The 27,305-nt window shown below is 41.5% G+C and overlaps 1 protein-coding gene across 2 annotated transcripts in view; it reads left to right on the top strand.

Moving 5' to 3' along the window:
• Nucleotides 1-27,305, top strand: part of LOC118389324 (VPS10 domain-containing receptor SorCS3-like) — a 221,716-nt gene that overhangs the window by 135,013 nt on the left and 59,398 nt on the right. Inside the window, exons 1-4 of one of the 2 annotated variants that reach the window (XM_052527779.1) lie at nt 3,109-3,239; nt 4,278-4,436; nt 24,106-24,173; nt 26,012-26,076. In XM_052527779.1, coding sequence (XP_052383739.1) covers nt 4,281-4,436; nt 24,106-24,173; nt 26,012-26,076 — 289 coding nt within the window. In that variant the 5' untranslated portion in view covers nt 3,109-3,239; nt 4,278-4,280. Of the gene's footprint in view, nt 1-3,108; nt 3,240-4,277; nt 4,437-24,105; nt 24,174-26,011; nt 26,077-27,305 lie in introns of those variants that run through there. The other variant, XM_052527778.1, reaches the window with a different exon arrangement.

The raw sequence follows: 27,305 nt of genomic DNA, 5'->3' as shown, positions 1-27,305 counted from the left end.
AATAAACTTTGCTCTGTTGGTAATGTGAGAGGAAAAGGGCCCCAGCTGGCTTACTGGGCCTCCCGAAGAGAGTCAAATCCGTTCATAGATCACTAGCGCTGACTCTGAAAATGCCTCCATGGAAAGAGAGAGTTTGTGGGATACCGAGCTGATGGACTTAACCTGTGTCAGCCTTGGACTCAGTAATACCTAGGTCTGACCCTGTGACTATTTTCCCACTGACCGGCCAGACTTAGTGATAGAGCCTATAGTCTAGTTGAAGGTAGAGTAAGCCCATCAAGCACATTTCCAAGGTACAGGGATATAGGCTAACCAGTCCAAAGACACAAGATACGTGGACAGGCAACAGTTTTGCTGTCAAGGGCCTTATCATCTCCCATTCATGGTGATAACTGCAAGATCCTCAGTCTTTCTTCACCCAAGTTTGGGAATTACGTTGTAGTAGAAGCTAGCAACATGATCCTATCATGTCCAGATGCCCACTATTGGCCTCTGGCTTCCACCAATCTACAATGCTCCTCACCTTATTTCTTATCTCATTATCGATGGATGAGCCCAACTCTCTACTGGATAAGCTGGGCCATTTTCTTCCCATTCCAGTGGCCAAGCATAACATATGTGTGTATAGCATGAAAAACATGAAGAGGATTATCTCTGTATCTGTTGAGATGAGGCAGTAATGACCCTTAAATCATTGTGACAATATATTTGTGTATTTAATGCTTCAAGGGTGTTTTTTCTCCCACGTGAATATAGCATGACAATCGATTGTTTTTCTCACAAGATTCTGTTAACGTCACTGACTATATTCTCACATGATGTTTAAAGGAACAGATCCAGAGGCTTGACCTTTCTAAGAGCAGATAATAGATTTGAATGATGGTGCTGACATTTATCTTCAAGCTTTTAAAGAAAACACCCCATCATGAATTGTCCTTATGCATGTTCAGCCTTATTTTGAGGTCTTCTGCACAGTTTGACTAACAACCACTTCTAATAATGAAGAGTCTATCATTCTAAATTTAAAAATAGAATGAATAGACATAGAATGAATAGACATTATATTTCTATGGTTGTAAATCGATTGATGTCCCAATTCACCAGAATTTAGCCTTTTTAAACCTTTCCTACAGAGCATTCACTCACAGATAGGCCATAATTGATCTGTGTTTGACAAGATTAATCTGCTGTGAGAAATCCTCTCCTCCTCTCCTCCCCTTGTTTGTGGTCATCAGATGGCTCGAGCACCGTCCAACAGCAGGCCCCTCAGACAACACAGCAATGGCTATCGCTCTCCTCTCTTGATGATTAGCCTGGTTGCTGGACTCCCACCAACTAGCTGAACATCAGCAGATAACATGCAGAGGTTATCCCTCCAACCTGTATTGATCTAAGCTTTGTTACCAGCCTCACTCCCGGGAGACGCATTGGTGATCAGTTGCCAAGTGGATATGGAGCAAAATCTTAATTACCCGGCGATGCGATGGTATATTTGATGATGTGAAAGTTATTGACGATGCTGTGGGCTGTTACGTAAGCTCCCCTTGTGGAACTTAGTGCCCGTTAAACTGATTCAGGAACAGATGGACATGCCCATATCCATATGAGCCACATAAACAATCTCTGAAGGGAAATTCATTAAATCTACTGAGAGATGGGTTACGAGAAGGCTTTTAGTCCGGTTATGGTATTTGTCCAATATATATTTCTATATTTTGTAAGATAAATTATGTTTGAACAGGGTTTATTCTTGAATATGTCACATGGCAAACAATATTTACTGTGCAGGAAATTAAATCAGGCGGGTTAAAGATTCATCGTCTTTGGCAGTTAATACATTTCCAGACTTCTCCAATTCCTTTTACTCTCAACATATAAAGTGTAATATTACACCTTCTGAAAAATGCAACAGTGATACAGGGGATATACAGAGTACAGCTATACACACAGCTATACAACAAGCCCTCGATAGAGATAGGTCTTAATATGCAGTGTATTGCAGTAAATATAAAGGAAGCCTGGTTGAAAAGGACTCACCTAAATTATTATTAGAGAGCTGAGAAATGCTCAGTGTCTCCCTGTTCAGTGGTGAAGACACACAGATCCACCCAGTCCCTTCAAGGACTTCTACATTCCCCTCTAAGTGGTGAGACAGAGAGAAAGGTTCTGACAGAAGATTTTAAAAAACGCAAGGTGAAATACAATTTCTACTCATAATAAATGCTGTTGCTTAATACAATATTATGAAAAATGATTAGACCTGACATTAGAAACTATTTAAATGAGACGTGACAAAGCCCTAAGACACTGGGAGAAATAGACGGGGCCCTTCACAGTCCCTCGGTGAGGACAATGAATGGCAAATATCGAAGGTCGGCAAACAACAATAAATTGAAGGAACATTGTTTTTTTTTGCTTTAATGAAAAACAATTTATCTAAATCACCACCAGGGAGATTCCTAGTTAAAACTTGGGAAAGAGGGGTGGGGAGGATTCCTAGTTAAGCTGGGGAAAGAGGGTGATATTTTTGTCAGTGACAAATGCGCTGCTGTTCTTTCCTATTCAAATCTGTTGCAGGGAAAGAAAACACAGCAGTTTAGGCTGTGACACTATCCAAGTCACGCTTTTCCTTCTCCTTTTCTGTCCGGGTTTAGTAGTTAATTATCATTCAAGCCAGGTGTCAGGTTAATGTCTTATTGCATTGAATCACAAAGAGAAAGCATATTTGAGCCATGTATGTCTCATTAATCAATACATCTATGGATTATATTGAGAAAATAGGCCCTGGTTCTATATAGTGGAAATGCTTTTTAGGGATATTTCTGTTTTGAGAGTAATGAACTGTGATGAAAATGTCTGCTTTACTTCCCCTCACAAATAAATCATATTATACCAAGATATAGATAGTACACCAATAAGGTCAGATTTTGTTACAATGTAGCCAATGTCGTCTTTAATTTTTTTTAAATATCATACAGGCTTACAAACAAAGGGCTTTTGTCACAGATCCCTCCGGAACTGTCATTACGCACACCTGCTCCCTATTCCCTTTTGATTAGTACTTGTATAAGTGTTCCCTTTGTTCACCATTGTCTTTGTCGGTTATTGTTACAATGTCCATTGGTGCGTGTGAGTACCTGTGCTGTGTGTTTTTGGGCTTTCGTGCCCTTGTCGATTGCGCAGAGGATTATGGGTCTCGTCCCGTGTGTTAATCATTGCACGTGTGTTATTAAATCAAGGTACTCATCGCTCTTTTTGTTTGGGTTTCAACCCTGCGTTTTGTTTAGTGTTGTTTGGTCTTCGTCCCCGTGCCTTTCATTTGGGCTTTAAAAAAACCTATTACACATTCCTGCGTCTGTCTCCCGACTCATTCATGCCAACGTGACAGCTTTATCTTAAATAAGTTGTGTCAATGGTGTGTACTTTCACAGAATCTTAGGTCTTATACTATGAGCATGTACTCTTCTTTACAGAATTATACTTAATATGTACCGTACCTTTGTGTTCCTATTATGATTTTAGTCTTACAGATCTTGCTCTGTTGTTCCTTTCTCATGAGGCTCATTTCTAACAAATATGCAACAAAACATTTAGGTTTTCACTGAATTCATGACAAAATGAAAGTAGAGACTGTATTATTCCTAGCATGGAAATATAATTTCTTCCTCTGTGGTAACATTGAGCTCTGTGGTAACACTAAGATAAGACATTTCTTATCACAGATTTAGATATTGTTCAAAACAAAACTTGTAGTCATGCTTGGTAAATGGCAAGTTGTGGAGTTCTCTCTGGCTACACAGGTGTGTTACAGAATACCATAGCATAACAGGCTATTGATCAACAGTATATTCTTAAAACTTATCCTATTCATAGCAACTTATTGTTGTAGTTGTGTTGTGGCCCCTCATGGTTGACTTATAGGTCCACAGGGGCATTCTGAACCACCTCTATCTCATTAAAGGGAATATATCTGGAGAGAGGTGACTGGAAGCCAAAGTGCACCAAATAACAGACCTGTGAGTGCACTGGAAGAGGCCAAAAAACCATGGCAACAGAACGCGAGAGGCACATTTGTCAAATTAAGTTTAAAACAAAGTGAAGGTGTAGCGCTAGTAGCAGCATGTTGCATGCCAACCACCAGACCTAGAGTGCTGGCATGGCTAATCCCTTGATCTCTCTCTCTCTCTGTCTCTCTCTCTCACTCTCTATCTTCCTCTCTCACCCTCACCCCTCTTCTCTCTCTCTCTCCATCCCACCCCCCTCTCCCTATCTTCCAGATAATGGTGCTGACAGACCCTGAGTTTGAGAGCAGTGTGCTCATCAGCTCAGATGAAGGAGCGAGCTACCAGAAATACCGCCTCAGCTTCTACATTCTAAGCCTTCTGTTCCATCCGACACAGGAGGACTGGGCTCTAGCCTACAGCCACGACCAGAAGGTGAGCTCCATGTCGTTTTTTCACCACAGTTGGTTGTTTGATACAGTATGCTTTTGGATTTTGAACTGCGTTACACAGTCGGATAAAGCTCCAAGCTGTTGATGTTTTAACTTAATTCCATCCCTGTTCCAACGGTGCCGTATTGGTTAGTTGAATATTCTTCTGCCGTGATTTAATGATTTATTTACCTTCTTGAAGTTTTGATTAGAATTTTGATTATTGTTATCCATTTGATGATACTTTAGTTAGATATTACCTTATTTAATTACCATTGGAATTTGAGTTAGATGCAATGAACATGTTTGTGTTATCACATGATTACAATTACACAGTAACTTTACTTGTAACTGCTATGGAACATTTTAATATTCATTAGAAGATGTCAGCACAATTGGTCTGCAAACCACATGCATTGACAATGCAGTCCTATACACCAGTGCTCTCATCTGTAACCTTCCCTGTACAGTGGTCTCATGTTGAGGATAGCTCTGTACCCCCCATTCACACACAGGTCATATCCCATATAACTTCCCGTGAAGAAGACTTACCATTATGGCCAATGAGTCTTACCTGGCTACCAAGATGGCTGGCTATCAAACAGGGGAGTCTGGTTGAGGTGGAGGAGGGAGAAGGCTGAAACCTGGGTTGCTAACTGACCCCAATATCAGGCCTAACAATGAAACCTGGACCGATCCAAAGGTTGTAATTTGCTAAACTTTTGGTCTGTGATGGCCTTCGTTTTAGAATGTGGACTACACTAGTTTGTAACAGAACCTTTAGGGCTGTTTAATGTACACTATAGATGTTGGTGATATTTTGTTTGCATTAAAAGGATGGACGTTTGTGGACATGGAACACTCTCAGAAGACATACCTTTGTGGACATGGAACACTCTCAGAATAAATAGCTTTGTGGACATGGAACACTCTCAGAATAAATAGCTTTGTGGACATGGAACACTCTCAGAATAAATAGCTCTGTGGACATGGAACACTCTCAGAATAAATAGCTTTGTGAACATGGAACACTCTCAAAATACATACCTTTGTGGACATGGAACACTCTCAGAATAAATAGCTTTGTGGACATGGAACACTCTCAGAATAAATAGCTTTGTGGTCATGGAACACTCTCAGAATAAATAGCTTTGTGGACATGGAACATCCTCAAAATACATACCTTTGTGGACATGGAACACTCTCAGAATAAATAGCTTTGTGGACATGGAACATTCTCAAAATACATACCTTTGTGGACATGGAACACTCTCAGAATACATACCTTTGTGGACATGGAACACTCTCAGAATAAATAGCTTTGTGGACATGAAACACTCTCTTTTTTTCTATATTCAAACAGCTCTGTCACGGGATTTGGCAGATCACTTTAATATTTGTCTTCAGTCTTTTTGTATTCAATGCAGGTCAACATCTATCTCTTTACTCACTGTCAGGAGTAAGCTGTTCAATTTAGAGTTATTGAACTCTGGATGACCTCTCTTGACTCTTATCTCAGAATGTGTGGGCAGTGTAAAGACATGATTACTATTGATGTAGCTGCTCCTCTCTCTCTCTCTCTGACTGAGGGCGATACAATTAGTGTCTGTGACACTTCTCAAAAAAGTATGAGGGTGGAAAGCACTTAAAGAACTCAACATAATACAGAACTTTTTTTCTTCTTATTCCTCTGGGGCTTTTGAACTGTTCAAGTCTCCTAATTGACTTCAGTTTTCAAGCTGCTTGTCTTATAAATCTTTTGACAAGAGCTGTTATGCTAGACAACGTCAGGCCCAAGTTTTTTAGTGCAGTTCAGTTATTCATGCCACACCCTCCCTGCCGTAAGATTCAAAGTGAGAAAGCAAAGATTATATTTTTCTGAATGCATTTATAGTCTGAGATTTATTGGGTTGGGGGGGTTAGGAAGCTAGTGGTGGAAGTTTCAAGGGAGAAGTGAAGACTGACCTTTTAAAAAACTCAAGTCCCCTCGATTTAAGTTATTTTCCATTCTTAACATTTTGCATGTCGGCTCACACACCTCGTTGGACCTGCGAGACAAGGCCTTGGGTCGCTAATGTATTGTGTAACGGATATGTTCATCAAAACGGTAACTTTGTGGGAGCGTTGAGTTCAAGTATTCAGTACCCATTGCAATTACTGTGGTCACCTGGGGATATGTGGTTTTGGTTTCATTATGTAGTTGGAAGTGTTAATGAGAGCAGACAATTTACCTCAGAAAAAGCTGCTAGTGTAGATAAAATGACATTAGCACAGACAGACATAAAACATTGATTCTGAAAAAAGGATGAAGCCTAACAATATCTAGCCTGTTTAAGTTGAACCTTAGCTCCCTTAGCACCAGTCTTTTAATACAAGTGTTCCCTGTGTTTAATGACACCCTTATTCAGGTTTCTGGTGTTCAAATATTTTAGTTTTGTGTATGTCAAGAGGAGAACCCCAGGTGGCTGACATAACTTTGTTTTTCCCAAATAATGTTCCTGTCAGCCACCTGTAGTCTCCCCACTCAGACTCAAAATGTCAGATGAAGAATGTCAGTTCACAGCATTCGTTACAACAACCAAATCATGCTGCTCTTAGATAGTTGACGTGTTGGAGATGTATTTATTCACACTTCCTTTCAACCTTTGAAAAAAGTGAGCAAAACACTTTTCACTTCAGATGTATCAACAGAAACATGTCACATTACTTCACACGGTCAAATGAGCTCACAGTATCCAACGTTCCAAGATACAAAAATAATAATAACTCACAACAAATGAATTTGGATCACCTGCATACACCATTTGCAGCCTCGTCACCTGGCACCACCATAACATTGCAGGCAACCCAACACAACGCCTAAGTCCCGTTTGAAGCGAACGTCACCAACTCATTATGTGGTTATTTTTAATTCCTACCACTGGGATAAACAATCAGTATAGCCAGACAGCGCCACTAGAATAAAGCCTCGGTGTATCTCAGGTTTATTTGTGACTTCTCCGGTCTCTAACTCACTTGCCCTACAGTGCGTAAAGGGATTTGATTAGCCCCTTGTCTGCATTAGGTTTGTTGTCTGTTACAGATAGCAGGATTAGTGTCATTAGTCAGGTGGGGGAAGGATGGCTTAAAGCCCAAAAGATTATAATACAATTAACTATAACTAAATGAAGTTGTGGAGTGGGTTCTTCCTGGTGAGGACAAAGCTAGAGAAGGTGTTGTGGAGGGGGCTTTTCCTGCTCAGGATAAAGCTGGAGAAGGTGGTGTGGAGGGGGGTATTCCTGCTGAGGATAAATCTGGAGAAGGTGTTGTGGAAGGGGGGGTCGTCCTGCTGAGGATAAATTGGAGAAGGTGTTGTGGAGGGGGGTCTTCCTGCTGAGGATAAAGCTGGAGAAGGTGTTGTGGAGGGGGGTCTTCCTGCTGAGGATACATCTGGAGGTGTTTGTTTGGAGGATGTATACATTGTCACAATTGCAGATGGATGGAGGTGTGCTGTTAAATAGAGAACGGACTGAGGAGACCATGTGCCAACATCAAGGAAACAGATTGTTGCGTGTTTGAGAAACACAACTTTTTGTCGTTGCTCAGCCTTTCTTGCTATACACCTGTGTTCCTTTGGTGATATGGTGGAGGTGTGACATTCTTTTGGTTTTTCATCATGTGATGGCCAATTTATATTGAGTTTAAAGCCCCAGTTGATGGACTGCCTCTTCAATTCACACCAAAGATTGTAACCACCATGTAACCAACCATTAATGAGTTTTCATGTGTGCTTGAGATTACTATCTTACTAGAGATCCACATGCGGCCAAGTTTAAGCCTCCAGGCAGAGACAAACATGTTTTTTGCTACAATGTCCTGATACTGGGTAAAGTTCATGATGCGCTGACCTTAACGAGGACCACAGGACCAGTGGAAGACAAATATCCCCTTAACGTCAAAGATCCACCACCATAGGGTTCTTCTCTTCATATGCATCTTTCTTTAGACACCAAACCCCCTACTTGTGTACGTGGCCAAATACCTTCTTTTCATCTTATCCAACAAATGTAAATGCCAAGAGATTGCTAAATAGAATTGGCACCTGAATTGGAAGCTGTGCTACGGTCAGGTGACATGAACATTTATCTCATTAGCCATGCAAACCATATCATCTACTTTTTTTTTCATTGCTCAGTATTTTGTATTATTTGTTGAATATAGTATTTTTTTGATCATCTTTCTCAAAAGGTGTCAAATATTTTGGAACTGACTGTATGTGGGTATGACATCCTTTTGTCTTTTTACAATGGGCAGCTTCTGTATTGCATTACAAGCCCCAGTTGCAAGGCTAAGGCAGGCTACCTTCATACAGATACTGGGTTATTGGGTATTGGGTTATGTCTTATGACATAAGGTATTGGGTATTGGGTTATGTCTTATGACATAAGGTATTGGGTATTGGGTTATGCCCTTGGTGAAGACCACACGTCCACAGGGTGTATTTAGAATTCCTATCCACTCACCTGAAGGCTTTGATATTTCAGGATCGTCATAACCTTTATGTGGGGGAGCTGTCAGTTTATTGGTATTCTGCTGTCAATTCATGTGGGTGGGATACGGTGTGTGTGTGTAGAAGGGTGTGTGTGTGACAGGGAGTGGGAGAGAAGATGATTAATTAAAGTTTGTTTACCTGGGGCCTCCAGAATATTCTCACTTCTTTCCCTCAGTTTACCCTCCAAACACCCAACTATCTGAGATCTCTTTTACACTGGGTCAAAATCGCCTAATTTTAATGAAACAAATTGGCCCATATTACAGTGACAGTGAGGGAGAAAACACGGTTTGCATACGTCCCTTCCCTGAACTTGCACTGACTGTGATCTGACACTTTATTACACTTCTCCCACTCCCTCTCTTGTTTCTTCCTGTCCCTGCCTTTTGATCCCCCTCTTCTCCTCCATCACAGACAGAAGTAAGAGTGTGTATCTCAGTATCTTGGCCAGGGACAAGGCTGACATTTACCTTTGCAAATAGGATCAGCTGGGTATCAGTGCCAGAGCTGCCATCCTTCCAGCATTTTTCTTTGGGGAAGAAGTAATAGTCGACGTGATGGATTCTGCCTTTTTCTGAACCTCGCCTCCTAACTACAGTCCAACAGCCTCGTTCTGTGGCAGGCTCCACTTTCATATGTCACTAACATGACCCGGTCTGCATTCTTTTCTTGTTTATCAGTATAATAAAGTCTCTCTCTGAGGGAGAGCGATAGTGAAAGGGATGGTCATTTTGAAACCATTAGTGTTTATGGTCATTTGAAGCTGCCAGCCAACAGTATTGGTTTCCTCATCATCTGTTAGAAATAGGGGATTATCAAAGCAGCTTCCTCTTTCAGTGGAATGTTGATGTGGACTGGAGTTGGACTATACTGGAGTTGGAATATACTGGAGTTGGACTATACTGGAGTTGGTCTATACTGGAGTTGGACTATACTGGAGTTGGACTATACTGGAGTTGGACTATACTGGAGTTGGTCTATACTGGAGTTGGACTATACTGGAGTTGGTCTATACTGGAGTTGGACTATACTGGAGTTGGACTATACTGGAGTTGGACTATACTGGAGTTGGACTATACTGGAGTTGGACTATACTGGAGTTGGACTATACTGGAGTTGGACTTTACTGGAGTTGGACTATACTGGAGTTGGTCTATGCTGGAGTTGGACTATACTGGAGTTGGACTATACTGGAGTTGGACTATACTGGAGTTGGACTTTACTGGAGTTGGACTTTACTGGAGTTGGACTATACTGGAGTTGGTCTATGCTGGAGTTGGACTATACTGGAGTTGGTCTATAGTGGAGTTGGACTATACTGGAGATGGTCTTCCAATAAGATACCAAATCTGTCCGATTCTGCCTCATACCGTAGATTTGGACAGCAAGCCAAATTGTACCCGCAAAGGTGTACTCTACATTATTGATATTACTTTTCCAGAGGGTCAATTCCAGTATATCTAGCCTGTAGTGTTATGCTATACACCTGGGAGTAATTATCTACCTACCCCTTGACATTAATAACCAAACACAATTAAATGCCAGGAGAATACTTTTAGTTTTTATTTTTCATTCGCTCTCCACTGCAATTCCTTTCCCACATATATTCCACTTAGACATACATTCAGTGCCAGTTTTATTTGGATGGGAAACCTTTGATGCCCTTGAGGCTTAGAACTTATTTGTTTAATGTGGCCCGGAGATTGGCTCTTTAGGACAACATTAGTATTGTACTAATTGGAGTGTGAAATTATATGGAGTCGTCATTGCACGAAATGCCATTGCACAAATAGTGCGGAGGGAGGATCAAAGTTCTATAGTTCAAAAGTGCTGCGTTGATGTAATTTCCCTTCCACCTACCCCCAGCTCTAGTCGTACCCCCCGTCTACTTCCCCACATATTCCCTAATTATCGTAACTTGCCCAGGAGCCTATAAATCGGGTACAGTAGTGAAACTAAGTGTCTCATCATTAAGCGGTCTCCACCTATCCTCTCTCAGGGAAAATCTACCATATGTCCTGAGGAGTCGTGGCACAATATTGATTCCGTAAGCTTTTTATGAAAGAATTATCATGTATTACATCCTTGTGCCATTTTGTTGTCTTTGGCATAATGTGGTAAGTTGAATTACTCTACCAGTTGACTAATGGTAATGAGTGACTGAATATGACAGGGCCCATTTTGGGTTGTGGTATAATGCTGTTAGTTCATTCCCTATGTGTTAGGAAATCCCATTGGAGGTCCATGGCAAGACAGTTGTCACGTTAACAACTGCATGTGCATTCATAACATGCATGTTGGGGTTTTAATATGTTCATTGTGCCACCATGGAGATATAAACCAGAACGTCTACAGTATACTGTATATAGAAATATATAGTCCAAAGCTTCTTGTAATGCTGAACTCCCCATAAGGTGAAACAGTGCCACTGTTCCACCCAGCACATTTGTTTTTGCTTTTGTTTAGTTGAAGTAACAGAGGAGAGGAACATCCAGCATCGCAGTAAAAATAAATCATAGTACATCATCTGCTGTTCTATTGTGCGGGCAATGTTCTCAGAAAAAACTAAACGGTATTTGTTGCTCGAAGTAACTTTGATGTTGTCATACACAATGTTTGCTTCCATGCTCAATACAATACTAAACATAAGAGTACATGGAATATGCCATATTGAAAGGTTGATGTTGCTATATAGTATTTTGTACGGCAGACTACTAAACGATAGGTTCGTATCTAAATCTGGAATGACGTAACTGCCATGTCCATTTGCAACATTACAAATGGTACGGCCTACTTTGTAGTGTACCAGTTTGTGTGATGCAGGTCATTGCTGGAAGGGAATATCCTCTGAAACCCAATAGGATACGACTTGTTGTTCAATTGTACGGTACACTAACTTAGAGAGCAAGGTGACCTGGAAGTATAAGAATAGTGATTTTAAGAAACAACAGTGTGCATTTTGGATGGGGAGCAAATTAAAGTCATGGGGGCTAAATAATGAAAGAGGGAACAGCCTGAAATGTACATTGTACCTTTTGTCTCATCCTGAGTAGAGTGATAGATGGACCCCTATCCCCCCTCCCCCTCCTCCTATCATCCTCTCTCTGTTATTCAGATAAAGCCATGAACTGGAGTTGAGTTCAGCCCAGAGCAAACCATACACTCCAAGGCCAGGTGAACATTTCTGAAGGATAGTTTGTTGGCTTCTCCTGGTTTCACAGAGAGCATACTGAAGAGGTGTGGCCCACATCTGGACAAACCCATCGTCAGTCTGTCAGGGTCTTAGGATTTGGAGGTATAATCAGTCTGGAGAGAGAGGCAGGCTGGGAAATGAGAAAATCACAGTCTGATTGTTGAGGGAAATGGGCACAACTTTTGTGGCAGAACTAAGTTGTGTAAACGGAGAAGGCTCAGGGAGAGGTAAAATGTTGCTAATCGCTAAGCTGTTATATCATCAAAACAACATGTGTGGTCGTTCTCTTGACACTTTCTACCTCATTAACCTTGTGGATTAGGTTTCTCCAACATTTGTTGCTTGCCATTGTTTTTGCTTTTCAAAACACTCAGGCCACAAATATATGTAACGAATGATGGCTGTTGGCACTTAGCTGAATGGATAATTTTTCTCCAATCCCTTCTCCCAGGGGGGAAGCTACCAAAAACAAATCCGTAAATGGTAGGAATCAGCCTTGTTGAGCGTGCCACACAGTCCCTCCAGTCCTTCTTTAAGCAAACACTGCTTGACTAAATCCACGCTAATGATGCAAATGTATGTAATTATTACTTTCTACACAGAATTGTATCGCCACTAAACGACAGCCCAAATGCAACGAGGGACATCTGTCTCAATAACGTATGCAGAGCGAGAAAATACATTTAAAAAAAGTTTTTTTCTGTCTTCATTTTAATTAGATTTACTGTTTAAAAATGCATAAAATTTATATTCTGTGGTAATAATAGTAATATGTGGGATATTGCCTTTTTGTGGATGGATTTCAGCTCTTGTCGTTGGAGTCTCCTTCAGATAAGCTGGTTTAAATAAATCCTTTTCTGATAGGAGTCAGTGAATTTATAAATCCCAGAGTGATTTCACTTACAGGATCATCTCTTGTCATTGTAATCCGCGGCTGACACCTTTCTGCTGCTCAATACTGATTCTTCATTCTAAAACCTCCCGTTTCTGTCATCGACAAGACTTAAATAGATGTACTGTTATACAGAGAGAGCAGTAAACCATTTTTCTGATTAAAGAGCTTGTGTTGTGTTAGCAGAAGCAACAGCATCTGCCCTGTTTGTGTGTTCCCGGACCTGTAGCCAGGTAGTAAAAGTTTAGTATCCAACTGTGGTTGTATTATATAATGCGGTGCAGACCCTGCAATGGAACACACTGTATGACAAAATGACTTCCTTATGTCAGCAGTTTCACTCCTCCTCATAAATTGATCCTGGAAGGTGATGTTGATCTTGAGCCAAAATGGCCTCCACAGTCTCCAACACCGCAGTGCATAGGCCCACTTTGTCATGATCCGACCAGCAAGGTGCTGTGGAGTCTGACCCCAAAATGGTTCCTCCACAATAAAAACACACTCCTGTCTATTAATTTACTAACAGTATGTGCTGATCTAAATCCAAAATGGCCTCCACCACCACCGCAGTGTCTCCCTTCTCCCACCCACCTTAGACCTGGATGAGACCCTGCAAGGTATTGCTGGTCCAGAGACAAAATGTCTGCTCCTCCTCCTCCTCCACTGTTGGTGCATTTCTCAGCTCAATGCCCCTCCAGATGGCAGGTATCTTTAGTGCTCAGCCCTCCCCTTGTGGTTCACTGGACCCAGCAGGTTCTCTCAGGACACCTTTAATGGACTTTAATTTGAAACACACTCATGACAATGACAATGCAGACCTCCATTTTGCCTTTAACAATGGACTAATAAGTGCCCATATTGCCTTTAGCAGTGAACTAATAGTGTCATTTTCTCTGCGTTTACCTCATAGCACTTCACAGCGCAATTATGCCTAATTGGATAACAATGCAGACATACCGAGCCTAAGTACTTAGTTGGGTATTATTAATTAGCATTGTGAATCACCACATTTTTTTTCACAGTCTAGACATGCAAAAGTAATATACTTACTTACACATCCACACACATTATTCAAACACAACATGGACCTTTTTAAAATCTCTTTACACACCACTAAACTACACCTATAAAAGGTGGATGGGTTTCTAGGTGGAGGTTGTTGTTGATGAGTTTGCAGAGCGAATCCAACCAAGTGGAATAGATGACTGAGCTCAACAGCCATCATTCCTCCCCACCAGAGATGACACATTTGGTGACATTGTGAACCAAAGCAGTTCAGGGCCGTTTTAACGCTGCTATCATTTGTTATTATACAGCGGTAGTGCAGATGTTTGCCCCATTAAGATCCAAGGGGACGGTGGTGGGTAATACGTCACTGTAAAGCGAGAGGGAATTGGTATTGGTTTTACAGTAAAGTGGACTCCATTAGAGTTTGAAGTTCATCTCATGAGAATTGTTTTATTTGGCATGTGTATACTACTAGCAACTTTAGATTTTCCACTTACATGTTTAGTGATACGGTATGCTATATGAGAATACCTGCTGTTGTCATTGTTGCGTGTTTCATTTTTATGTGAAATCAAACTCTGAAGATTATTACTTTCTAGGTTAATTCATGCTGTGTTGTAATATGTATTACAGGTCTATAAATCTGTAAGACTGGGATTTAAACATTATGCAATTGATTTTGACACATCAGCCTACACAATATTCTTACTTCAGTGACATCATAGCACCTAACAAACGTGATGGACATCCATACAGTATCATCAGGTCTAATTCCATTTCCAGTATTGTTCATCAGTTTCAAACATAACTGTAAAATTAACTACATCATTCTCTGGAGTTCATTACAGAGTATCAGCTCTACTGTACAGTATAAGGACATAGTATACATCCCAAAAGGCATCATATTCCTCATGGAGCTCTGGTCAAAAGTAGTCCACTATGTAGGGAATAGCGTGCTATTTGGGACTGAACACAGTCTTATTTCTATAGAACATACAAGGGAAGGGGTGACACGTGATGCAGTAGATTGTGCTCCGGATCAGAGACCTCTTATTCCCCAACACCCAGGCAGTTCAAACAATCCAGATGGTTCATTTGCATACAGTTTCAAATACTCCCCCCATAGGATCATCTCCAGCACCACCACGTTGCATTCTCCTGGCTCCATAAATTTCAGAAGAAGTTGTCCTATCACCTCCTCTTCCGCTCTAGTCAGAGCCAAGGCACTGTCAACTGGCGCGGATGATTTAGAGTACTGTACATAAATGCTTAAGGAATTCATATGAGACTTAATTAGGTGTTGTAAAAGTGACTTATAGTAAGTAATTGCTCAGGACACAGGGTCTATAACACGCCATTACCATTTCCATAGCTCCACATGTCCGATTTCAGTTGAGAGGAGATTCTGCCATTATGTATTAGGGTGCTATTGGGGTGATAAAGGACCAATCCAGTCAAAAAGGTGATTTATCTATGTTTTATATATACATTATGTCCACGCTATTAAATAATACTGTGAAATTGTGAAAATTATGATCATGTCCATTTAATGTAAGAGCTGTTTCAATAGACTTCCTGAAACTTAAGCACGTTGTGGTGGAATGGAGTTTTGGCCTTCCTGGTGACATTGAGATAAAATGGCTGCATTGGACCGTTAATGAATGAGGATGTTTTGGTGGTGAAAGAGAGGTCAGTTGTGATATCTAGCTTCCAGGGTTCAGATGAAAGAAGGCAGTAGGATAGATAATAAGAACCTCAGATAACCTTTCTGTGACTGCAGTCTTGTTTTTCCTACATATCTTTGACCACAGGAGCAAGAACATTAGTGAAAAAAAGATTTAAGTTTAATAGCTAAAGTTTAATGAAACCCAAAAACAACTGAAGTATGTAGCCTAAAGTATGGCACCATCAAACGTAACAATCAAATACTATTGGCTTGAAATCCAAATTTAGATCCTTCTAAAAGTGATCTCCTTCTCTATGAAGTCAATCAAACACGTACAGTTGATTGTTGCCCTGCAGCATATGTGACCAACCGGCTCGATTCGGTCTTATGTAGCAACATTTGAAATCGTGTTTTTTACATTGCTTAAAAGTCGAGACTCAGACCTAGAAAATGGTATATCATAGACTACAGATGAACATTGGGAAAGTAATTCTGCTTTGAAAGGTGATAAACTTGTAACCGCACTTTTGAGAAAATGGCCCTTGAATCGTTTTGTACCTACTGGAGAACTTTTCTTTGTCTTCATCCATTCAGCACTGTTCACACCCTTTTAAGCTTTAGCCCCAACCATCTCTTTAAGGATTCACATGTGAGGCTGTGTGCTAAACAATGAAATATTTCAAGACTAATGGCTGGTTTATACAACAGGTGTGTTTCTAAATTTAAGTGTGTGCTCTGGGCGAGTGTGCTCTGGGCGTTCGTAAACTCAGAGCGTTGTAAACTCAGAGTGTTGTCAGATTGTCCGTTTGTAAATTCAGGCCGTTTTGCTCTCGGAGAGCACACTGGACACTCTGGCTGAAAAGTAGGGATGATCCAAGAGTTCTGAACTAACAACAGCAGTCAATCATAGCCGTTGGCTAGCTTGCTCGCTACTTCCAGACACAAACAGCTCACTCGCACCATTTTACTCGCCCTAGGAAAGCTGGTTAGGCACTTTTTATGTTATCCAGAGTTTTGGTGACTGCAACTGTGCTGCTGTAACAATAAAACATTTTTTTGCCAATGTTTACTGACACCAGCCATATTCAATGAGTGTTGAATGGTCATAAATTTGTCAGCTATTCTGCGCTCTGGAACACACATATGAGAGTGCTCTGAAATCGGAGTAGATAGCGAATTTACCAGCTACATCTATCAACAGTTGTCGCAGTGACATCATAAACATTCTATTGAAATGGTTACTTGCATAGTGGAGTCTTTTGTTTGGACATGTAGCTAGCTAGCTAAACAATTAACCATAATCCCAACTCATGACATTACTACCCTGCATGAATCTGCAGCTAGCTAACCAATGAGGTTCAATGTTAGCTAGCTAATTAACATTCGGTTATAACTAGCAATGCAAATGGCTCTGAGATACAAATAATATTACTACACAGATCATACATGTAATGTTAGATAGCTAGCCAGCCAGCTTACATTAGCTAGTTAGCTAACAGCACACTTTTACTTTAAATGAAAACGACTTGCTGACAAAATTTGAAATGTGTAATATCTGAAAATGTAGCTAGTTACACTCTCTTACCCGTGTACATGGATTGACGCTTCTCCCCCTCTTTGTCACGGTTGCTATGGTTGCCCTTAGTTTGAAGATGTAATCAGGAGCCTTCTGTGTTCTCTTTTTGACTCTGTCTGCATATTTGCAATCAAACGCCAGAATTTCTCAATTTCCTTAGCTATCAAATCTAATTCCATTGATTTTAAAACTCGGTCCTCTAGAAAGTGGAGAGCAGCACTTAAGCAGTTCTACTATGTGATATCTTTCAAAAAAGCCACATTAGAAAGTATTACCTACACATACTGGCGTGCTCATATTATAGGCAGAAGCCTGCTACAGGACAGACCAATTCAAACTCATCTCTCTGCATGTCCAGCCCACTCATTATCTCAGTTAATCATGGCTAGCGGGAAGGTTGCTGACTTTTTCCATGGCTAAACCAACTTGGCTTGTAATTTAACTATTTTATTTGGATTTACAGATGGCATACAAGTTTGCACATGAAAGTTCACATGTTCCGGAAGGCATTTCTGCCAAAAAAACATTTTTGATAAAAAAAGGTTTACGTTCAAATAGTGCTCCTGTGAAGTAGTGATGCGCGACATACGCCAAGTTTCTTGAAACGAGTCACATATTGTAAAGTATACTTGATCTGCTTCTGTATAAAGTTAATAAATATGAGTTGCCCTGTAGCACACTGTAAATGTAGGGTCCTGTTACTAATATGAAGCACAAGTCAAACACATTCTGCTATCTGCCTTGCAAATGACTGCCATTTTAGCCCAGGGCTCATCCAGAGCTCACAGTAGGCTAAACATTCACAAGACCCAGACTGTTGTCAAATGATGCCACTGTTTCCTCTGTCAATCAGGATCCAGACATGACGGATAGAATGACAGTCATCTTAGTCATCATCTCATATCCACTACCATAATGAATAGGTAGTGATAGTGCAGTGTGCACAAGCATGTGTTGGTGAAATAATGTACTGTTTCTATGTACAGCTACTAAAAGAGACCATGTTGAAGGGATGGCTGTCAAGATTGACCACATACTGTATACAGTAGTACAGCTTTTATACAGGTTCACTTTGGCCAAGACACTGTCATTGTGTCCAAGACACTGTCAGACTGGTGAAAACACTATCAGACTGGCCAATACAATTTCAGACTTGCCAAGACACTGTCATATTGGCCAAGGCAATGTCTGACTGGCCAAGAGACTGTCAGACTTGCCAAGACACTGCCAAACTGGCCAGTAGACTGTCATACGCTCTGTGCTAAGAGGTGATGAACTTTACCTTGTGGATACATGACTTACAGCTTTTGATGTATCAGTCACAGAAATATGCTCATGTTCACTCATAAAAAAATCACCTCCAGATATGACATTGAATATTTTTATCTAAATGATATCAGTCATATGGACAATGGTAAAATAAAGCACATTTATTCCTTCCCTTAATGACAAAGGCATAAGATTTAAGATGACGCTGGAGAGGATGGCTGACGTTCTATATACTCCTAACCAACTGTGCTATTTTTTTAATTTTTTTTGCATTGTTTGTAACTTATTTTTTTACTTATTTTGTACACAATGACCGAAAATAACTTCTGGACATCAGAACAACAATTACTCACCTCGTACTGGAAGAAGCTATTTCCTTTTATGAGTCTGGCGAGAAGGATATACTGCTTTTCCAGGAACAGGCCCAAATCTCTGTCATTTGCGTGAATAAAAGACGGAGAAAAAGGGGGTGGAGGTCGGGCTGCTTCTGAGAATCCGTAGGCGAGCGAGTAAACGCCCATTGCCATCTGTTCTATTGACCAACGTGCAATCATTGGAAAATAAAATCGATGACCTACGATCAAGATTATCCTACCAACGGGACATTCCACCATAATTTGCAAATAAATTCATAAAAAATCCTACAATGTGATTTTCTGGATTTCTTTTCTCATTTTGTCTGTCATAGTTGAAGTGTACCTATGATGAAAATTACAGGCCTCTCTCATCTTTTTAAGTGGGAGAACTTGCACAATTGGTGGCTGACTAAATACTTTTTTGCCCCACTGTATATTATACGTAGCCGTCTATTTACCACCACAGACCGATGCTGGCACTAAGACCGCACTCAAACAACTGTATACGGCCATAAGCAAACAAGAAAATGCTCATCCAGAAGCAGCGCTCCTAGTAGACGGGGACTTTTAATGCAGGCAAACTTAAATACGTTTTACCAAATTTCTGTGCAACCAGAGGGAAAAAAAACTCTCGACCACCTTTACTCCACACACAGAGATGCATAATAAGCTCTCCCCCGCCATCCATTTGGAAAACCTGATTCCTGCTTACAAGCAAAAACTAAAGCGGGAAGTACCAGTGACTCAATACAGAAGTAGTCAGATGACGCGGACGCTACGCTACAGGACTGTTTTGCTAGCACAGACTGGAATATGTTCTGGGATTCATCCAATGGCATTGAGGAGTATACCACCTCAGTCATTGGCTTCATCAATAAGTGCATCGATGACGTCATCCCCACAGTGACCGTGCGTACATATCCCAACCAGAAGCCATGGAGTACAGGTAACATCCGCATCAAGCTAAAGGCTAGAGATGCCACTTTCAAGGAGCTGGACACTAATCCAGACGATTATAAGAAATCCTGCTATGCCCTCAGACGAACCATCAAACAAGCAAAGCGTCAATACAGGATTAAGATTGAATCCTATTACACCGGCTCTGACGCTCATCAGATGTGGCAGACTTTGAAAACTATTACAGACTACAAAGGGAAACCCAGACACAAGCTGCCCACTAACAGATGAGCTAAATGCCTATTATGCTCACTTCGAGGCAAGCAACACTGAAGCATGCACAAGAGCAGCAGCTGTTCTGGCTGAATGTGTGATGATTCTCTCAGTTTATTTATTTCACCTTTATTTAACCAGGTAGGCAAGTTGAGAACAAGTTCTCATTTACAATTGCGACCTGGCCAAGATAAAGCAAAGCAGTTTGACAGATACAACGACACAGAGTTACACATGGAGTAAAACAAACATACAGTCAATAATACAGTATAAACAAGTCTATATACAATGTGAGCAAATTAGGTGAGAAGGGAGGTAAAGGCAAAAAAAGGCCATGGTGGCAAAGTAAATACAATATAGCAAGTAAAACACTGGAATGGTAGTTTTGCAATGGAAGAATGTGCAAAGTAGAAATAAAAATAATGGGGTGCAAAGGAGCAAAATAAATAAATAAATTAAATACAGTTGGGAAAGAGGTAGTTGTTTGGGCTAAATTATAGGTGGGCTATGTACAGGTGCAGTAATCTGTAAGATGCTCTGACAGTTGGTGCTTAAAGCTAGTGAGGGAGATAAGTGTTTCCAGTTTCAGAGATTTTTGTAGTTCGTTCCAGTCATTGGCAGCAGAGAACTGGAAGGAGAGGCATCAGTAGCTGATGTGACCTTTAAACAAATCAACATGTACTCAAAGTATGCACTGACCAACTGGAAATTGTCTACACTGTCACTGACATTTTCAACCTCTCCCTGACCGTGTCTGTAATACCTACATTTTTCAAGCAGACCACCATAGTCCCTGTGCCTAAGGAAGTGAAGGTAACCTGCCTAAATGATTACCGCCCCGTAGCACTCATGTCAGTAGCCATGAAGTGCTTTGAAAAGCTGGTCTCAGCTCACATCAACAGCATCTTCCTGGATACCCTAAACCCACTCCAATTCGCATACCGCCCCAACAGATCCACAGATGGCGCAATCTCAATCACACTTCACACGGCCCTTTTCCACCTGGACAAAATGAACACCTATGTGAGAATGCTTTTCATGTGACTACAGCTCAGCATTCAACACCATAGTATCCACAAAGCTCATCACTAAACTAAGGACTAAACACCTCCCTCTGCAACTGGATCCTGGACTTCTTGATGGGCCACCCCCAAGTGCTAAGGGTAGGCAACAACACGTCTGCCACGCTGATCCTCAACACTGGGGCCCCTCAGGGGTGTGCACTTAGTCCCATCCGGTACTCCCTGTTCACCCACGACTGCATGCCAAACACAGTTCCAACACCATCATTAAGTTTGCTGATGACACACTGACAACGATGAGACAGCCTATAGAGAGGAGGTCAGCGACCTGACAGTGTGGTTCCAGGACAACAACCTCTCCCTCAGTGTGAGCATTACAAAGGAGCTGATCGTGGACTGTAGGAAGGGCGGGATGAACAGTCCCCCATTAACATCGACGGGGCTGTAGTGGATCGGGTCGAGAGTTTCAAATTCCTAGGTGTCCACATCACCAATGAACTATCATGGTCCAAACACACCAAGACAGATGTGAAGAGGGTATGACAATACATGTTACAGCTCAGGAGACTTGGCATGGGTCTCCAGATCTATAGCTCTACAGCTCTCCAGTTCTACAGCTGCACCATCGAGAGCCTACTGACCGGTTGCATCACCAACTTATGTCAGAGGAAAGCCCAAACCATTGTCAGAGACTCCAGTCACAAACTCCATGATAATGTTCTGCCTTTATCAGAGCGGAAATCTGACATTCAACTTCGAGGTCAACAATCATCAAACAGACCAGATACAACTTATCCATATTTGCTACATGCAAACCAATTGTTATGCACACACACAATAGTAACTGGCATCATCATGATCATCCTGTTATTTATCATTGGCTTGGTACCAGATCTGATCCTATAGTTAAACCATCAGTAAATAAATAGTGGTCCCAAGTCATATTCCACCTTATTAGGATCCTGCATGTGGCAGGCAGGCGGAGCCATGTTCTTCCCAATAGCAGTCTGTGGTGGCAGGCAGGCTGAGCCAGGCAGCCGGTAGTTAGGCCGGGCAAGTCTCTTACCACTCTGGACAGTGACATAAAATGCCACTGGGTGAGATCAAGCTGCACTCATTGATCAGGCCAATGACATTTTTATTCTAAAACTCAGAGCTGTCACAAAGTGAGCTTCATAGTTTTCCAGTCACGTCAATAAATCAAAACACCTGCCGGATCCAGAGTCACTGATAGCCAAGAGACTGAGAGAGGAAGAGCTGTGCTGGGAAACCTGTCTAAATGGTGGTTGAAGGATTGAGGATAACATTTGTTGGTTCCACTCATCTATTCATGTTGACGGATGATTTCAATTTAAATCTATATGGCGGCACGTACGTCATTGTGTTCTGAGGCTTGTTTATCTGTGTACTTTAGAATGCAAAATGCTGACACCAACTGCAGAATTTTAAAAGTAGAACATGTGGTTTACCAGGAAAGGAGAGACGGAAAAAGAGAGTCATGATTGTGCCTAAACTAGGTAGGTAAAAAATGCAAGCTTTTGAGAACATGTCAAGCAGACTACCGAAAACATCTGATTATGTACAAGAACAAAAACATCACAGGTCATGAGGGCGTCGCACAGCATGTGTTGTGTCTTCATCTAAAGAATAATTTATTCTAAAGTAGATTAAGGGAAAACACAGAACCTTATGTACAAACATTATAGCTGATGCATATGGTGCGTTGCGGCCCCGAAGTGTGGGCATCCAGCAGTCTGAATCACAGTCAAGGCTCAAAGATCTTATACAGGCCTTTTTTCCAGACAACAGCTTTTATATTGTCTGAAGCCAGCCAGTGAGAACGTTTACAGCTATCAAATCATATCAAACTTTATTTGTCACATGCGCCAAATACAACAAGTGTAGACATAGCTCTGAAATGCTTAACCCTTCTTTGAACTGCACTGTTGGTTAAGAAAACATTTACCAAATAAACTAAAGTAAAAAACAAGATAAAGTAACACAATGAAATCACAATAACAAGGCTGTATACGGTGGGTACCGGTACCGAGTCAATGTGCGGGGGTACAGGTTAGTCCAGGGAATTTGTACATGTACAGGGGTGAAGTTACTAAAAAAATTAATAGCGAGTAGCAGCAGTGTACAATGTAGGGGGGGTGTCAATGTAAATAGTTCGGTGGCCATTTGATTAATAGTTCAGCAGTCTTATGGCTTGGGTGTAGAAGCTGTTCAGGAGCCTTTTAGTCCTGTGCGATATCAGAGAAAACGGTCTAGGACTTGGGTGACTGGGGCCACTGACTCTGTCTGTAGGACTAAAATAACAATACAAACAGCCAGCAGGAAGCAACATCAGTAGCATCAATTAGTGTAATGGAACAAAATGCATCCTGTCATTATGCACCCAGGAAGTGGAAAATATAATTAGACCAATTAAATTAGGACTTTTGCAGTACTACACCTGATCGTCAACAGGGCAATATATTTATTTTTGGATGTTCTTAATTTACAGTAGCATTCTGGATTTGTATTCTTCCTCTATAGGCGTTGGTTTCCATTTGTTTGATACAAAGCTTGATATACTGTATAAGCACTCCACTTCATTTGGTCACCAAGAATCCACCAAAGGTTTTGATGTTTGAGGAAAAACAAACAATTATGTTGAACCTATTTTGCAGCGAACATATTGGACTTGAAGTGCTTTATCTATACCTCGTGCTAATTTAAAATTGGAAAAGGAAACAGGATAGGGCCTATATGTAATTTGGGAGCCTATATGTTAACATGAATGGTCTGAGTTATAATGATGATGTCAGTTTAAGGTAATGTCAGCCTATCTAAAGTGTCATGCTTTATTGCCCTGGGTATGCTCTTCCCTAGCATTATCCTGCCATGACTCAAGCCCACTGTCACTTTACTCTCTGTCTTGTTTTAAGTAGACTGACATGTTCTCTATCTCTCTTTTCTTTCTCTTTTTATGTTCTTCATCACAGTTGTACGCCTCCATGGACTTTGGGAGAAAATGGCAGCTGGTTCATGAGCATGTGAACAGGTTCTACTGGTGAGTCATTCGCTTGTCTTCTTTCTTCTCATCATCTTTCGCTTCCTCTTGTCCTCTCTGTTGTCTTGATCTTTTCCTTTGTTTACTCAGACTCTCCTCACAAACTGTATTGGAGCATCATTAGCAGTGTGTGGAACATGTTGTTTGCTTTCTGCAATGCAAGAGTCTGTGAAGGATATTGATAATACGTTTCAACAAGATATCTGAATGACTGAGTGTTGCTGGTGGGAAATTCTGTGTACCATTCGGCTCATTTCCACTGTTGATATGATTGGACTGTGATACATCTACATCCACAGTGTCACCATTTCACATTCTGCCTCTGACATGTCACATTCTGGTTCATCTTAACAATCCTTACTTTTTCATTAGGGGTTATCCATACGTGCTGTGCATTCATAAAATAGGAAGATACTGTGTAATAATCGCCTCTCATCTAATCACGTCGGCCCTCCCCATTCTGCGGAAGTACACACTCATCACAAATGTAGCTCAGAATTTATTCTGCCTCATTGCTTTCCTTCCTAGAGATGTAGGGGATGCTGTGTGTGTGTGTGTGTGTGTGAGTGTGAGTGTGCGTGTGAGTGTGAGTGTGAGTGTGAGTGTGAGTGTGAGTGTGAGTGTGAGTGTGAGTGAGTGTGAGTGTGAGTGTGAGTGTGAGTGTGAGTGTGAGTGTGAGTGTGAGTGTGAGTGTGAGTGTGAGTGTGAGTGTGAGTGTGAGTGTGAGTGTGAGTGTGAGTGTGTGTGAGTGTGTGTGTGTGTGTGTGTGTGTGTGTGTGTGTGTGTGTGTGTGTGTGTGTGTGTGTGTGTGTGTGTGTGTGTGTGTGTGTGTGCGCGCGCGTGTAAATGTCGAGCTGCTGACAGCTTTGCCCACAGCAACTTGCATAAATCATCTAGGTAGCCTAGTGGTTTGAGCTTTGGGCCAGTAACTGAAAGGTTGCGAGATCTAATCCCCGAACAGAACAAGGTAAAAATCTGTCATTCTGAACAAGGCAGTTCCTAGGCTGTCATTGTAAATAAGAATTTGTTCTACACTGACTTGCCTACTTAACAAAAACAATATTTTCTAGTTCGTCCACTATACCCAATACAATTATATAATACAGTTCGGTGATTATAACTTTAATTATGGGGCACAGCCTTGCCGTTGTACAGTGCTAGACAATATAAATACCATATGTAGGTTGTTGTGTATTTACACTTTTGTGACAGATACCACTTTTTGGTAAAATAACAAACCCACAGCGTCTGGTTGTTTCTGTGCGGGTTGCTAAGGGTAATGTGACATTTTGTCACACATCCCTGGGGAGAATGTCCTCACATGGGATTGTATTGCTATTTTATTGCCATCAATGTTGAGACAACACTTACATGAGACTTCTAAATATGGAGTGGAATACCTCTGCTGAGACTCATCTTCTGTTTATTGTCTTTTTCCCTCCTTCTCTTCCCTCCTCCTCTCCTCTTCATCCCTCCTTCTCTTCCCTCCTCCTCTCCTCCTCTTCCCTCCTCTTCTCCTCCTCTCCACTTTTCCTCCTCTCCTCTTCTTCCCTCCTTAATTTCCCATCTCCTCTTCTTCCCTCCTCCTCTCCTCTCCTTCCCTCCTTAACTTCCCACCTCATCTTCTCCTCTCATCTTCTTCCCTCCTCCTCCTCTCCTCTTCTTCCCTCCTCCTCCTCTCCTCTTCTTCCTTCCTCTTTACTTCACCCAATCTTCTCCCATCCTGTTCTTCCCTGCTTCTCTTCTCCTCTTCTTCTCCCTGTTTTCCCTCCTCTTCTTCCCTTTACTTTACCCCTCCATCCTCTTCCTCCTTCCTTCTCTCCTCTTCTTTAATCAAGGTCTGTAACGGGTCTAGACAAGGAGTCAGATCTGGTTCACATGGAAGCACACACCCCCAATGGACGTGAGTAGCACACACACGCACGCACACGCACACACACACACACACACACACACACACACACACACACACACACACACACACACACACACACACACACACACACACACACACACACACACGCACACACGCACATACACACACACACGCGCACACACACACACACACACACACGCACACGCACACGCACACCTCTCTTTTTCTTTCTCTCTCTCTGTAACACACTGCAGAGAAATGCTCCCACATTTGCAGTCCAATTATCAGCCCTCAAACGATAGAAGAGAGTGAGAGTCTGTCAAGGAATAAATTCCACCCTGGTTTTAGAGCGTTGTGTCCCAGGGGAGAGACAGTGGATTTACCCCACTGATAAATGCAGTGCATGATACTTGATTAATATGGCCTTTCTCTCTCATCCCTCTCACCCTGGGAGTGTCAGCTCTATAACTCGCCATGGAAACACCACCCAAGGTCATCCATAGGGGAAATTGTGAGATGATTTATTCTAGCTATGTGCTGCTGCTGTTGTTAGAGCCCCAGAATCAGAGACAGTTTAGTTTTCTGTATACAGAGAATGATCATAGTTGATCATGTTAAATGGTGACAAACCTACACCTTCACGTATTGCATGTATGAACCAATCACCCTTATAGAATGCAAATCACAACATACTGGTCAAATGACTATTATATACATACACAGTCACTATATTGTCACAAGTGTAATGCTGTCTCCTCTATTGCATGTCAATCACAAACCATGCAAAAGTTCCCTCGAGTTCAATTCATACAGACATATAGCCTCGGTTTCCAGGCATCCTCACCTTCCCGAGAATAGGTGGCCTGATCCTGTGGTGGAAATTCTAACCAAAAGGAGAGAGACTCTGTATTCTTCAAAACAACCTTACTATAAGATCTGCAACAATGGAGCAGTTCACTATGCACTTCAACAGCTGTTGCAGTTGAGGCCCAACGAACAGTGTCCGGTCTCAGCTTTTATACAGAGGTACATCCTTTTTGTACACGTGGCAGTCAGCAGATAGTGTGTAAAAAGGCAATTAGTTGTCTGTGCAGATTTAGATAGCACGAGGTTGACAGCCCGAGGGCTCAACCGTCTAACTGCATTCACAACAGCAAACGCTATAATGTGCTCCTCTCTGCAAGTTTCTGTACAAGTGACTTCCTGTAGATAGTAAACCCACAGGATGTCACATGCTGTGTTCGCATCCATATGGA

This window comes from Oncorhynchus keta, chromosome 10, assembly GCF_023373465.1.
Source record: "Oncorhynchus keta strain PuntledgeMale-10-30-2019 chromosome 10, Oket_V2, whole genome shotgun sequence".
Taxonomy (NCBI): Eukaryota; Metazoa; Chordata; class Actinopteri; order Salmoniformes; family Salmonidae; genus Oncorhynchus; species Oncorhynchus keta.
This window is presented reverse-complemented; position numbering and strand designations above follow the sequence as displayed.